A 15,485-nucleotide genomic window follows, 5' to 3' on the forward strand; every position below is an offset into this window, starting at 1 on the left:
TCGCTGACCACTACAACCTAAACTGAGTCATTATTTCTCATTCACGACATACCGTTAAAACGGGTATTGATGATAGCACTCCGAACCACTGTTATTAGAACATTTAAATTATTCAATTGTGTATTAATAACTAAACACAAATACAGCAACGTTATCACGGTTGCCCAACAAGCCACATTTTTGTTTTGTTTTGTTTTTGTTTTTTTTAGCTACGAAAAGGAGCAAAACTTTATTGACAGACAGAAATGTGTATTTCGAGGACCACCGGAAGCTTTTTTGTGTTATCCTCGGCAATATTTTTGTTTTTTATGTCATTTTATTGCCGAATAAATTCAAATAAAATCAAATATTTGCAAATTTGTGATTTGAAACCTTATGTTCGAAACACGTATGGAAACTAATAAACACAAAACCAAAGCCCATATATTTTTAAAGTAGGTCTTTTTACGCATTTACTGCCATTTATTTATTTGCTTATTTATTTATTTATTTATTGCAATTGAAAATTACCTCTGCTAGTGTTGTGACGCCACCTTCTGGTAAAGAACACTCAGTGTAAACACCATTCGCGTTCATCAATAATTAAATTCAACCCAATTATGTATGTAACATTTCCTTTTTCTAGCGTGTCTGAAATATTATAGTGAGAATGTTTTTATATTATTATTACTGTTAGTCTTTAAAATCTTCTTTTTTCGGCTGCTCCCGTTAGGGGTCGCCACAGCAGATCAATCGTTTCCATCTCACCCTGTCCTCTAAATCTTCCTCTATCACACCAACCACCTGCATGTCCTCCCTCAGCACATCCATAAACCTCCTCTTTGGTCTCCCTCTTCTCCACCTGCCTGGAGGTTCCATCCTCAGCATCCTTCTCCCTATATACTCTGAGTCCCTCCTCTGCACATGTCCAAACTATCTCAACCTCGCCTCTCTGACTTTGTCTCCAAACCGTCCCACCTGAGCTGTCCCTCTAATATGTTCATTCCTGATCCTGTCCATCCTCATCACTCCCAAAGAGAATCTCAAAATCTTCAGCTCCGTCTCCTGTCTTTTTGTTAGTGCCACCGTCTCTAAGCCGTAAAACATAACTGGTCTCACTACTGTCTTGTAAACTTTCCCCTTCACTCTTTCTGATATTCTTCGGTCACAAATTACTCCTGCCACCTTTCTCCACCCACTCCACCCTGCTTGCACTCTCTTCTTCACCTCTCTATCACACTCTCCATTACTTTGGACAGTTAACCCCAAGTTGACTCATCCACTTTCATCACCTCTACTCCTTGTAACCGCACTATTCCACTGGGCTCCCCCTCATTCACACACATTTACTCAGTCTTGCTCCTATTGACTTTCATTTCCCTGCTCTCCAGAGCATATTTCACCTCTCCAGACTAGACTCAACTTGTTCTCTACTCTCACTACAGATCATAATGTCATCTGCAAACATCATAGTCCATGGAGACTCCTGTCTGATCTCATCCGTCAACCTGTCTATCACCATTGCGAACAAGAAAGGACTCAGAGCTGATCCTTGGTGTAATCCCACCTCCACCTTGAATGAGTCTGTCATTCCTACTGTGCATCTCACCACTGTCACACTATTCTAGTACATGTCCTGCACTACCCAAACGTCTCTGCCACTCCAGACTTCATCATACAATACCACAACTCTTCTCTTGGCACCCTGTCATAAGCTTTTTCTAAGTCCACAAACACACAATGTAACTCTTTCTGGCCTTCTCTGTACTTCTCCAACAGTATTCCCAGAGCAAACATTGCATCTGTAGTGTTCTTTCTCGGCATGAAACCATATTGCTGCTTACAGAAATTCACCTTTTTTCTAAGCCTAGCTTCTACTACTGTTTCCCATAACTTCATGCTGTGACTGATCAACTTTATGTCTCTGTAGTTACTGCAGCTCTGCACATCACCCTTGTTCTTAAAAACCGAAACCAGCACACTTTGTCTCCACTCCTTAGGCATCCTTTCACTTTCCAAGATTTTATTAAACAATCTGGTTAGAAACTCCACTGCCATCTCTCCTACACATTTCCATGGCTCCACTGGAATGTCATCTGGACCAACTGCCTTTCCACTCTTCATCTTCATCATATCTGCCCTCACTTCTTCCTTACTAATGTCTTCTACTTCCTGACTTACTCTCACCACATCACCCAGGCTTTTCTCTCTCTCATTTTCTTCATTCATCAGCTCCTCAAAATATTCTCTCCACCTTCTCAACACACACTCCTCACTGTCAGCACATTACCATGTGCATCTTTTACCACTGTAACCATCCTTTTCAGCTCTGTCCCTTTGTCTGGCCAATCGGTACAAGTCCTTTTCTCTTTCCTTACTATTCAACTTCTTCATCTCTCTGACTATCCCAAAACTTTTTTGCCAACCTCTTTCTCTGCATGCTTTCGTGGACCTCTTCGTTCCACCACCAAGTCTCCATGTCTTCCTTCGACAGTACAGATGTCACACCCAGTTACGGTTGAGCCGGATACTCGTTTCAGATGAGTATCCAGTACGGATAAAGTATTTTTGACAAGTATGGGCATGATACGAGTAAAACTCGTCAATATCTGTGCTCGTGCTGAAGGAAAATCCTCATTGGCCTGACTGTCTTCACGTGCTGATTGGCCAGTCACACACAGCGCCCACCCCTCCCTACACAGACATGTCTCTCTGCAGCCTTTCTCTCACACACACACACACACACACACACACACACACACACACACACACACACACACACACACACACACACACACACACACACACACACACACACACACACACACACACACACACTTACTTGACTCTACCTCACATTGCTCTCTCAGTACTCCTTAAGTTTTCTTCAGCTCACCTCTATTTCTGTTTGTATTATATTTAAAGTTACTGGTGAACTTGTTTCATATCGTACGCGGTGCATTTGACAAGACACAGCTGAAAATGGCTCATGTCACATCAGTCACTGCCTCCACTCCGGTCAGGTTTGTTTGTTTTTTTTAACTGTTTGCTCTTAGTTTGGCTGGTGTTGTTTGGGCCGCCAGAAGAGGAAGTACTGCTGGGCCACCACCAGAGGGCGCCCTGCCTGAAGTGCGGGCTTCAGGCACGAGAGGGCGCTGCCGCCACGGACACAACCGGGAGTGACAGCTGTCACCCATCAACTCATGACAGCTGTCACCCATCATTTCATCACTCCATAAAAGCCGGATGTCATCTCCACCTCGCTGCCGAGATATCATCTACCTGTGAAGGTAATTTCTCTGCTGAATTTAAACTGAGTCATAGTCTGATCTCTTTTGCAGCTGTTTTCCTGTAAGTGTTTCCTTATCTGTGGGATTGGCGTTTGGTGTGATCAGCGACGGCTTCGCTTCACCCCCCAACCAGATAAGTGGTTTAACAGGAGCTGCACGTGTGTGTGATTAGAGGTGGAGGTGACTTTTCACCTTCTGACTGTTTTTGTTACTGGGTGTGCACACACCCACATCTCACTGTTTGTGCTCCTCGCCAGCAGTACCAGATCCGACAGTCGGGGACGGTGACCACCTGGGAATTCGGGACTTGGCGGCTCCAGTATTCTCCGGGTTCTGTGGCGGTGGAAATCGTGTGGTTCCGGCTCTTCTCAGGACAGACGTCTTCTATCCTCGAGCCTGTCCACACGTCACCTTGGTGTATTGACTGCTGTCAGATTCTGTGATTGTGTGTATAATCGTTGTGCACATTCACAACATTAAATTGTTACCTTTTGGCTCATCTATTGACCGTTCATTTGCGCCCCCTGTTGTGGGTCCGTGTCACTACACTTTCCCCAACAGCTGGTGATATAAAGTCAGTTGGAAAACTTTGCTCCGACTGAACGCGGTGCTTTTGAGAAGAACACAGTGAAAAAGACTGACATATTATTTCCCTGTTTGCTCTCACTGGATGTTTGCATGAATCACCAAGTTCACACAAATCATTAAAAAATAAATAGTCTTACAGACCACTTACACACATATAGCTGAACACACAAAGTAGCCTATATTATTTTTATTGAATATGGCTGCATGCAGTATCTGACACTTTCTCAATGCAGTTCATAAAATAAATTGGGCAGTCGTACAACCTATCTCTCCCTCTCCCACACTCACTCAGTCACACACACATGCACACACAGACACACATGCACACACCTTAATCAATATTGTTTAACTTTGTGTGGGAAAAAATGCCAAGAACGTTAGGTAGTAAAATAAATAAATGACAACTCTTGTTCATGCATAGTTAGTAGTTCATAATTTCCTACTACATTGAATGTCACTTTTGTGATCAAAAACATTGATTTGAATCTCATTTTTGAGGCTGTTCTGTAAATAGTTTTTCAAATAAACAATAAATATAGCAACTTCTGATCAATCCATATCAATTTCAGACTTAAAATAATGTACTGATTTAAACCCCACCCATTTCGGACTAAACCACGCCCACTTTCGTTTTAGGCCCCGCCTACTACGAGTACGGATACAGATCATTTGGTTGAACAGATACAGATACAGATAGTGGTGTACTCGCTCATCCCTACACCCAGTACTGTTCTAGCTGTCTCCCTCACTACATCTGCAGTACTTTTCCAGTTGTAGAAAAAATTACTTCCTCTCCATCCAGTGCGCCTCTCACCTGCTCGCTAAATTTCACACAACAATCTTGAAAATTTCTTTCTTCCCATCGGGGAATCAAACACCGCTCTCCCGTGTGACAGGCGGGACACTCACTACTATACTAACAAGGAGTTAAAGAGGTTTTAAATAAATGGGTGTAATGAATTCATTCTGTGACAGACAGCTTAGTGGTAGTTAAAAATTTGTTTCACAAAGAAATTTCTTTAATTCCTGTTGTTTTTAATTTTTAGAGTAGGGGTTTTAAAATGAGAAATAACATTAAAGAAATGTCACTGAAAATAATACAATATATATAAGGTTGGGTGGGCTTACTTTGAAAGAATACATGTGGATTACATGTATGTATATATATTTGGATTACATTTCAAAGTAATCCTACATGTAGCGGCTGCACTCTGCGTTGCGTTGTTATGACTCCGCCCATTTGCTCCCCTCAGGACGCGAACTCACGATCCTCGACATGGTAGCCGGACTCTCTAACCAGAAGGCTAAAACCCAGGCTCACCTGTTGGGAGTGAGATTTACTAACTACATCTGCACAGCGACACCTGCTGGCCTCCGTTACACACACACACACACACACACACATATATACTCAACAAAAATATAAATGCAACACTTTTGGTTTTGCTCCCATTTTATATGAGATGAACTCAAAGATCTCAAACTTTTTCCACATACACAATATCACCATTTCCCTCAAATATTGTTCACAAACCAGTCTAAATCTGTGATAGTGAGCACTTCTCCTTTGCTGAGATAATCCATCCCACCTCACAGGTGTGCCATATCAAGATGCTGATTAGACACCATGATTAGTGCACAGGTGTGCCTTAGACTGCCCACAATAAAAGGCCACTCTGAAAGGTGCAGTTTTGTTTTATTGGGGGGGATACCAGTCAGTATCTGGTGTGACCACCATATGCCTCATGCAGTGCAACACATCTCCTTCGCATCATCCGTGAAGAGAACACCTCTCCAACGTGCCAAACGCCAGCGAATGTGAGCATTTGCCCACTCAAGTCGGTTACGACGACGAACTGGAGTCAGGTCGAGACAGCGATGAGGACGACGAGCATGCAGATGAGCTTCCCTGAGACAGTTTCTGACAGTTTGTGCAGAAATTCTTTGGTTATGCAAACCGATTGTTTCAGCAGCTGTCCGAGTGGCTGGTCTCAGACGATCTTGGAGGTGAACATGCTGGATGTGGAGGTCCTGGGCTGGTGTGGTTACACGTGGTCTGCGGTTGTGAGGCTGGTTGGATGTACTGCCAAATTCTCTGAAACGCCTTTGGAGACGGCTTATGGTAGAGAAATGAACATTCAATACACGAGCAACAGCTCTGGTTGACATTCCTGCTGTCAGCATGCCAATTGCACGCTCCCTCAAATCTTGCGACATCTGTGGCATTGTGCTGTGTGATAAAACTGCACCTTTCAGAGTGGCCTTTTATTGTGGGCAGTCTAAGGCACACCTGTGCACTAATCATGGTGTCTAATCAGCATCTTGATATGGCACACCTGTGAGGTGGGATGGATTATCTCAGCAAAGGAGAAGTGCTCACTATCACAGATTTAGACTGGTTTATGAACAATATTTGAGAGAAATGGTGATATTGTGTATGTGGAAAAAGTTTTAGATCTTTGAGTTCATCTCATACAAAATGGGAGCAAAACCAAAAGTGTTGCGTTTATATTTTTGTTGAGTGTACATATATATATATATATATATATATATATATATATATATATATATATATATATATATATATATATATGGCATGCCAAACAGGAAACTATTAATATTGAATGGAAACTTGAATATATTGAATAAATGAATGAATGAATTTATTCGACACAAATGTACAATAACAAAAACTCATAACAAAACAACTCAACAATGCACCCATGTGACCGGAAGGGTGCGGGCAGAAGCAAAGCTTATAAATACCCACACCTTAAACTAAGATGTAACACCTTTAACAGAAACACAATGACTTTTTGGGTCGGATCTTTAATTTCTCAAAAATAATATTCCTCTCAAATTATAACATTTATTATAGCATTATAGGGATTTATAGATGGAGGATTTAATTTCTTTGAGTTTTGAATTTGCTATCAGTTTATAGACAGTTATGTCAAATTGACATCATCGTCGAGAAATTAAAATCTAGATTTTAATTTCTGTTTAACAATTTATTGGAATTGTCAACAATGTAAGATCTTGACATATTTTCAGTTAAATAAAGATTTTACAAAAAGAAAAAAGAGGCAGTCGTCGGTCACGTGGTTTCCTTTTATACCCGCTGGTCGCCCATCAGCGACATGTCGGCTGTGGAAGGTCGTTTGACTGTGCAGACCGGCTCGGACTCGGTTCTTGGGCAGGACGTTTGAGACTAGGTGACCCTGCTGCCGACGACACTCAAGTCCACAGAAAGCCCGCCATAAAACCGCTCTTTCTGGAAAACCGAGAGGCAAGTGTGAGTGTTCTGCGAGAAGGAAGGACACTTATTGGTGACTGAGTGAATGAATGGCGACAAGAAAAAAAAAGCCCATATGTGAACACACTCTGCACATTACTGCAGTTGTACACACTCCGTGGCATAGTCTCGGTCATGTTAAAGTGTATTTGTCGAGTGTGCATGCAGCATGTGTCTTGTGTGTGGTCTCCTGCTAAACTCAGACCGTGTTTGAGTGACTTTCCGCGGCCACATCATCCAGGCCTGTGGCGCCATAATTCCAGCTCCTGTAGTGTGTTCCAGTTCCTGTAGTGTGTGTTCCAGGGCCTGCAGTGTGTCTGCACGGCTACAGTGTCACTGTGCTGTCTGCAGGCCTCACTGCACAACACAGCTTAGTGTCTGTGCAGCGTCGAGGGCCTACTAGGGGGATTTCATGTACTTTTACAGCCAGTTCCATAAGTATTTGGACAGTTCCTCTGCACTACCATTTAGGTTAAAGTGAAACCATCGAGATGAGTTTGCAGTGTGAACTTTGTTTTAATTTAATAGAAAAATGGTAATTGGACTGCATTTATATAGCGCTTTTCCATCTGCATCAGATGCTCAAAGCGCTTTACAAGTATGCCTCACATTCACCTCGATGTCAAGGCGCTCACTACACACCTTGCCCAAGGGCCCTTAGTGATTTTCCAGTCAGGCGGGGATTTGAACCAAGAATCTTCTGGTCTCAAGCTCAACACCTTAACCTTAAGGTGTTGAGGTCACAGGTTAAGGTGTTGGTCACCTCAGTTAAATATCACTTTAACTGTTTAGGAATTATGTGTCGTCCCCCCACACCGACGTGTTCAGAGGACATATCTTGGACAAAACATAAGATTATTGTTAATGCTAAACAATAACTTTTACTGGTAGTTTTCCTTAATGGAGTGACTCTGTAGTCGTTAAACCACATAGATCTCACAGCGAGAGCCACCTCTCTGAGATCTAGTAAGATTTTGCAGAATTTGAAGCCTCAATAGGGTGACTGGATTGCTGGCTACGTAGCCATTTAATGGCTACAAAGTCTTGTCTTTTCCTTAAACAAGTCAGTGGATGGATGTTTCTAAGTAACTGAATATGTGTTGGGCTTCCTTTATAATAATACTTAAGAAACAGTATGGTTCTGTATGGAGTAGGCAGTTCTCAAGACCCAGTGACCGTGCAAGAAGGAGACATGTGAGGGAACCCACCGATCCACCCGTGACAACTCCGAAGCAGTTATAGGCCTCTGTAGGTGTAATTTGGAGAAACTGCATTGTACAACTTTTGCCTGTTGCTTTACCACTGACGCAGATGATGTCAGAGTGGAACAGAGGTGGATTTTAACAGAAGAAAATAGGGGTGGGATGATACACTAACCGGGCAGCATGGTGTCTTAAGGTGCACTGACACTGATTCACGCACTTGCACGACCTGTGTCGTGCAGGAGAGGGGCGCCGGCGTGTGCAGTTGTGCAAAGAGAATTTTGAAATGTTCAAAACAATCCTTCACACATAAATGTCGTGCTACGTGGCGCGATCTGCTCGCCAACATGACGTGCAGCTCGTCAAGTGGAGTAAAGAAGTGAACGTTGCGTCAACGGATCGTATCAGAGCACATCTTGTCTGAACGATTATAAGGAGATGTTAAATCTATCGTAAACATACTTTAACAGCTGCACACAAGAAGGAAAGAAAATGCAATTGTTTTACCAAGCCATTATAATGTAAACATGACAAATAATTACCTTTTTAGATGGCTCCAAATGCTTTCTCCAGCTTATTCAGCGCACGTGCGCAAATGGCGCTGCTGGAGCGGTCCTCTGTGATTCAGGAAGCGATTAGAGTCATTTTCGACAGACAAATTGCAGAGAAAATGATTAATCAGCTACAAAATTATTATTTTATGTATGCAGCGTCCAGCACAGAGCATGTGGCAGGCGGTGGAACAATGCACGGCGTCCAGCTGGAATCACAGCGGGTGGGATAATCACGACGATGTGCGTGCAAGTGCATGCAGCTAGTGTCAGTGCATCTGTTTCCTCACAGCAAAAAGGTCATGGGATCAATTCCTACCTGTGTCTTTGGATGTGGGCTTTCCACCCACATCCAAAGACATGCAGGTTAGGTGGATTGGAAACTTGGAAAGTCACGCTGGAGTATGTTGCACCTTTTTCTGTGTTATCACTTCTTTAATTTGGGATTGTTGTGCATGTGTTTTAGTTAGTGTTGTAGTGTGTTGTCGGCAGTTATTCTTTTATTATTGCAGTTTATTTTGTTTAGTGGTTGGTTTCCTGGGAAATTTCTATATAGTTATTATAATTACCATCACTGATGACAAACTTGTGAATTTTTAGTGTATATAAATTGCTTCAGAGTATAAGTCGCAGGGTCTGTCAAACTAGTAAAAAAACAACAAAAAACTGCAACTTATACTCCAGAAATTACAGCACTTCATTGTTCTAATTGTGTAGAAAGTAATTAGTGGTGAGTGTTTAATAATAATAAAAAAGTCATTCTGAAGTCCTTGACATTATCTTTTACTACTTATGTATTTTATACAGCTTTTATGATTCTTCCGCAAGACATTTTCTTCCATGCACTCTGTGACTTTTTGTGATGTCACAATACTAAATAAACGGTTCAATTCAGTGCATGTGCCACGATAAGATTTCATGATAACGTGATGCAGCATTTCACACCTATCAAAAAACAAAACACAAATCTAGGCTTGAGTCTCCTATGTCCTTTCTGGGGAACTGCAGCTGAAGTTTCACATCTTTTTAAGAATTTTTTTTCTCTCTACTCTGAAGCTGTGCCTGCTGATGCTACAAGCAAAAGTTGCATTCTGCACAGTGTCTCCAGTTACAGCCAACACATATATTCACTGACTTGCAAATGTTCATGTATCCATCTCCTGTCTTATCTGAAGAACACTAGCTGTAAAAGTGACAGTTTTGCACAAACAATAATAATAATAATAATCGTTATATTTAGTTTATCCAGTTGCTTATGGCCTAAGCTGAACGTCTACACCATGAACACATCTTGATTATTTCATTTTATCACCATTGTGTTGGTCTATACAGCTATAATTACCCTTTCAAAGTCACCGTTGAAATACATATGCACCTGACAAAGTACATTTATGTATGCCCACGTGTACCTGTGTGTTTCTGTGTTTAAGATCCAGAGGGAGTTTTAGGGTGGACAGTCCGTGGTCATGTCATCACTCCTGCGCTGCTTCTCCGCTTCGTCTTTCACCTTGTTCCAGCGGGGTGTCCGACAGAAGACGCCTGCAAAGAGACACTTCAGAACTTTCCCTGCGTTATGGGATCAGTTGACATCTAAAGGTAAACTATGCTCATCTTCTAACATCTCCATCATGGTTTCTCTGAATACAATCTGCATACTTTCTTCAGTTTCCTTCACTACGTTGACTAAGATCAGAAATTAAAGGGGTCATATTTTGCAGAATCAGCTTTTAACCTGCCCTTTACAGTTAAGTATGTCTGTGATGGTGCTTTAAAGAGCTAAAGCTATCTCAGAGGTCAGAGTCCATAAATGAGAAAGCATACAGTATAGGCCTGTAAAACCTAGTCTTACACTGCTGTGACAAATGTCACAATATGTGAAGTCCTGCTTGCTCTGTGAGACAGATTGCTGAGCTGGTTTGGACTCTGTCACTCCCACGAAGTCTGTGCAAAGAGTTCTAGGGATTTGTAATGCCCGTGTTACATGGCACAACCAACAGGTACTGCAACTAAAGCCCTGGTCCCACCGAATAATGAAGGATGAATAATGAGCCACGTAGCATGTTTTTTTTTTTTTTTTTGCGAGTCCAGTTATTCAACAATTGTGGGAGAATAATGGCTCTGAGAGGCTCTTAAGCCTGGGTCCCACCGAATAATAAGCCATGAATAATGAGCCACACATGGGTGTGTCAGAGATTATTCGAAGAATGACCCACGTTTTCATCTATCACGTATCTGCTATGAAGGTGCCTCTGTGTGCCTCTCTGTATTTCGCATGTGCCACGTAGCAGCCTCTAGTGAGCCACGACCGACCTGTCATTATAGCCTCGAATGGCTCGCATCAGCCACACTAAACCACGTAGCGCCGTGATAGCGCCATGATATCGCAATGTTGGCACATGTTTAGGCATGATGGGTTTGGTCCAAACCTCCAGCCCTCTCACACCTGGTCCCTTTAAAGTGTGGGTTTTCAATTCACAGCAGCATTTAAAGATGTCACATTTTTTAAATGCAGTCCAAAAATAGATGCTCCAGTACAGTCCCACGGTTGTGCGCTGTGCTCCAGGCTCCTGTAATGCACCAGACCAGCTAGAACCGAACCTGGACACCCACCTCTGTGCTCCTCGCTGGCTCTGCGGCTCGCTGGCTTTATTTTTTTCCCTGGCTTTAAACAGTCATTTTCACACCGTGATCCCACATTAAACTTTGTGTTCGTCTGTTTATTTCTGCAAAATTGCTTTTTTGCGTGTGCGCTGCTGTCCATTCCTGGACAGCCACCTCTGTGCGCCTTCTCACTGGCTTCTTTTCCATCCGTGGCTTACTGGCTTTATTTTTTCCCTGGCTTTAAACGGTCATTTCCACACCGTGGTCTCACTTTAAACTGTGTTTGTCCGTTTATTTCTGCAAAATCACTCTTTTGCGCACGGTGCCATTCTGCATACACAATGAGGTGGCTACTTTAATTATATACACCTGTGGATCACTTTTAGAAAAATTATATATATATATATATATATATATATATATATATATTCCGCAGCTTACAAGTCACTGTGACACAACTTTTAACTTTGTGTTATGTCTTCAAACTCGGTCTTTTGTGCGCTCTCTTCTGTGTGGCTGCACAGCTTCTGCTCTGCTTTTAGCGGCTTCACTGGAGTTATTTCTTCCGCGGCTTTAAACTCACATCCGCAGTCATCCAAATTTTAAGTTTGTGTTCGTCCAGTATTGACTGAAAAATCACTCTTTCGTGAGCTGGCGTTCTGCCTAAATGCTCGTTTGGAGCGTGATGAGTCACTGCCTCAGTGCGCACACACAGCGGAGCTCATGTGATCCATTAACAAGATATTAAATCAACTATAGACATACCTTTACAGCTAGGAACTGTTTTATCAAGCTATAAAAAAACATTAAAAATAATTACCTTAAGCTGTTCAAAATACATTCCACATGGAGCAGGAAAGAGAGGGGAAAAACGCGTCCAGATGAAACAGTCCTCTGTGATTCCAGAAGTGATTAGAGATGTTTTCAGCATCCAAGGTTTGGCAGAAAATGATTAATCCGCTACAAAATAATTATTTTATACACAGTGTTCAGCGCATAGAGCAGGTGGAATTGTGTGCGCAGGAGGGCAGCCGCTCCAAAAATAGTGTCTCAGGTCCTACGTAGCTTCCAGGCACACAGATAATAGGCTTTTAGCAGACTCGTAAGCACCACGCACATGCCTCTAAGTTGTCGCATTAACTCGTACACAAACTGCGCCACGCTGGTGTTGCTAAATTTTGAACTTCTTGAAATTAGCGCTACGCTCAGAGGAGCCTCGTTAACTGAAGATAATGCCTCTAAGAGCCACTCAGAGCCACGAAACTCCAACGATAGTTGAAGAAACTCTCATGTAGCCAAGAAAACATGCTGGGTGGCTCATTATTCATCCTTCATTATTCGGTGGGACCCAGGCTTCAGAGGCAGAATATTTGGCTAAGGAGGCTCATCTCTGAGCGTGGTGCTAATTTCAAGAAGTTCAAAATTTAGCAACAACAGCGTGGGGCAGTTTGTTTACGAGGTACTATGAGGAGAAACAAGGATTTTAGAAGCATGTTTGTGGTGAGGACGAAGGTGTTAAAAGCCCATTATCCGAGCACCTGGTGGCTACGAGGACAGGACAGGCTATTTTGGCTCCGCGCTCTTGCACACTTCGTCGTGACAATTCCACCTGCTTTGTGCGCCGGGCGCTGTGTATAAAATAATTATTTTGTAGCGGATTAATCATTTTCTGTCAGAGCTTAGGAGTTGAAAACACCTATAATCACTTCTGGAATCACAGAGGACAGTTTCATCCGGACCTTTTTTCCATCTCGCTGTCTCGTGCTGAGGTGGAGAACATATTTGGAACAGCCTAAAAGGTAAGTGTTTGTAATGTTTTTGTTGTAATAGCTTGGTAAAACAGCTGCATGTTCATTCCTTCTTTATAAGCAGCTGTAAAAGTATGTTTATGATAGATTTAACATCTTGTTACAATGGATCAGATGAGCTCCGCTGTGTGTACGCCCTGACACAATGGCTCACGCTCAAGACGAGCATTTACGCAGAACACCAGCGGGGAAAAAGCGCGATTTTGGAGACAATAACGGGCGAACACAAAGTTAAAAGTTGGATCACCGGTGAGCCTTGGAATAAATAAAGCTAGCGAGAAGAAGCGCATTTAGTGACACTGGAACACAGCTGAGCAGCAGCCTGGTGTATGGCGCACACCGGCCGGACTGTACAGGAGTGTTTTTTTTTTTTGGGGGGGGGGAACTGCGTTTAAAAAATGTGACACCATCTTGAATATATGCTGTGAATTGAAAACCCACACTTTAAAAGACAGGTCGGTCGTGGCTCATTGGAGGCTAATACCTGGCACGTGAGGTACAGAGAGGCACATAGATGCTTCCTCATAGCAGATACGTGATAGATTTATACGTGGATCATTATTCAAATAATCACTGACATTTCTGGCAAATCCATACTTGGCTCATTATTCATGGCTTTGTTATTCGGTGGGACAGAGGCGTAGCAATTATTTTGATCATCAATATATTTCTCAATTTATTAGTTAGTTTCATCAAATGGTGAAAAATGTTGACCAGTTTTCTACGGAACCCAACATGTCTTCAAATGTCTTTTGTACTCAACCCAGAGAAACAGACAATATACACATTTAACAAGTTGAAATATTAAATGACTCAAAATGATTAATTGCTTGTCAAAATTTCTGTTTTTAACTAGTTTGCAGCCAGTCAATTTTGTGAGGGCACAGCTAGTGGTTAAGCACACTTATTTCAAGTGTGGAAGGTTCCAGGTTCAAAGCCCACCCTCGCCCATTCTCCATGTAATATTGAGTTCTGTTCATTCGGTGTAAAACCTCTGCCAAATCAATATGCAGAGCCACCTCGGATCTGCTGTAGCAACTCCCAAAACAAGGGAGCAACCGCAGGGACTTACTGACTTAAAGTCAGTTCATTTAATATTTTGTCTAGCGTGAGAATGAGTTTTTCGATAGAACCAGCAGACCATCCCATTTATAACCATTGTGGATATTTACAGTTATGTGAGAGGAAGTGTAAAATAATATAAAGTACTGTCAAGTTATTTGTTTTCACATATGTATGCGTGTGTCCATCAGTAACTAACTACCTGGCTACCAAAAACACATAATGCTTCTTAAGTAAAGGTAACAACTAACTATACGTTCTACCAGAATAGCAGTTGTGAAAGCTGCCTCGTTCTATGGTCCAGACCAAAGGACCCAATTTTAATCTGACTAAAAAAAAGGTGGTCTTGGTCAGAATCAAACTGAACCATGGTCCAATGTGTTTGCAGTGTGAAACCTTTTTTTAGATCGGATGTTTTGACAAATTCTAGGAAGGAGGCAGGTTATTGTCACCCAAGAATAACAAAAGAAACCGTCAATTTAATTAATTTACATGATTAAAACTGAATAAGGAGCTCTAGCATCTGGGAGGGATTCTGAGTAGAGTTCCTGCTTCTTTGCATGGAAAGGAGCCGGTTGAGGTGGTTTGGGCATCTGGTGAGGATGCCCCCTGGTCATCTCCCTATGGAGGTCTTCCAGGTACACCTAACTGGGAGGAGGACCCAGGACACAATGCAGTATTTCCCAGCTGTTTTGGGATCCCGTGGGAAGAGTTACAGAACTTGGCTGCAAAGCTTATAAATAATTATCTTTTTTTAAATTCTGCCGTACATTCCTGATTGTTAGTAAACTTGCGTTGTATGTGAGGTAGTCAGACTCCAACAGTGTTGCTGCTTTGGAGGTCAGGTGGTACAAGGTCAAAGTTGCTTTCTTATAAACTAGAAATTACAGAGCTGCTCATTTGCAAATGTTATATGCATTACCTCACCTGACTCAAAGAACCCTATTGATTTTGGGCTGAGAAGGCTAAATTTCAAGCCCATTAAAGTTATGTCAGTTTTATTAGTAGAGTCTGTGTTTGCAGTGCAAATGTTTAGTGGGTCACACAGTCTCATGACAGTAAGGCCGTTACTCCACACGCCACTTGAAGAAACATGTTCCTTTTTTTAA

General features: G+C 42.2%; 1 protein-coding gene across 2 annotated transcripts in view; it reads left to right on the top strand.

Annotated features, from left to right (window-relative positions):
- The first annotated feature begins 6,966 nt into the window (after positions 1-6,966).
- Positions 6,967-15,485, top strand: part of nnt2 (nicotinamide nucleotide transhydrogenase 2) — a 44,206-nt gene continuing 35,687 nt past the window's right edge. The window contains exons 1-2 of one of the 2 annotated variants that reach the window (XM_034193614.1): positions 6,967-7,152; positions 10,336-10,501. In XM_034193614.1, coding sequence (XP_034049505.1) covers positions 10,372-10,501 — 130 coding nt within the window. In that variant the 5' untranslated portion in view covers positions 6,967-7,152; positions 10,336-10,371. The remainder of the gene's footprint in view (positions 7,153-10,335; positions 10,502-15,485) is intronic. The other variant, XM_034193620.1, reaches the window with a different exon arrangement.

Source organism: Thalassophryne amazonica, chromosome 2 (assembly GCF_902500255.1).
Source record: "Thalassophryne amazonica chromosome 2, fThaAma1.1, whole genome shotgun sequence".
Taxonomy (NCBI): domain Eukaryota; kingdom Metazoa; phylum Chordata; class Actinopteri; order Batrachoidiformes; family Batrachoididae; genus Thalassophryne; species Thalassophryne amazonica.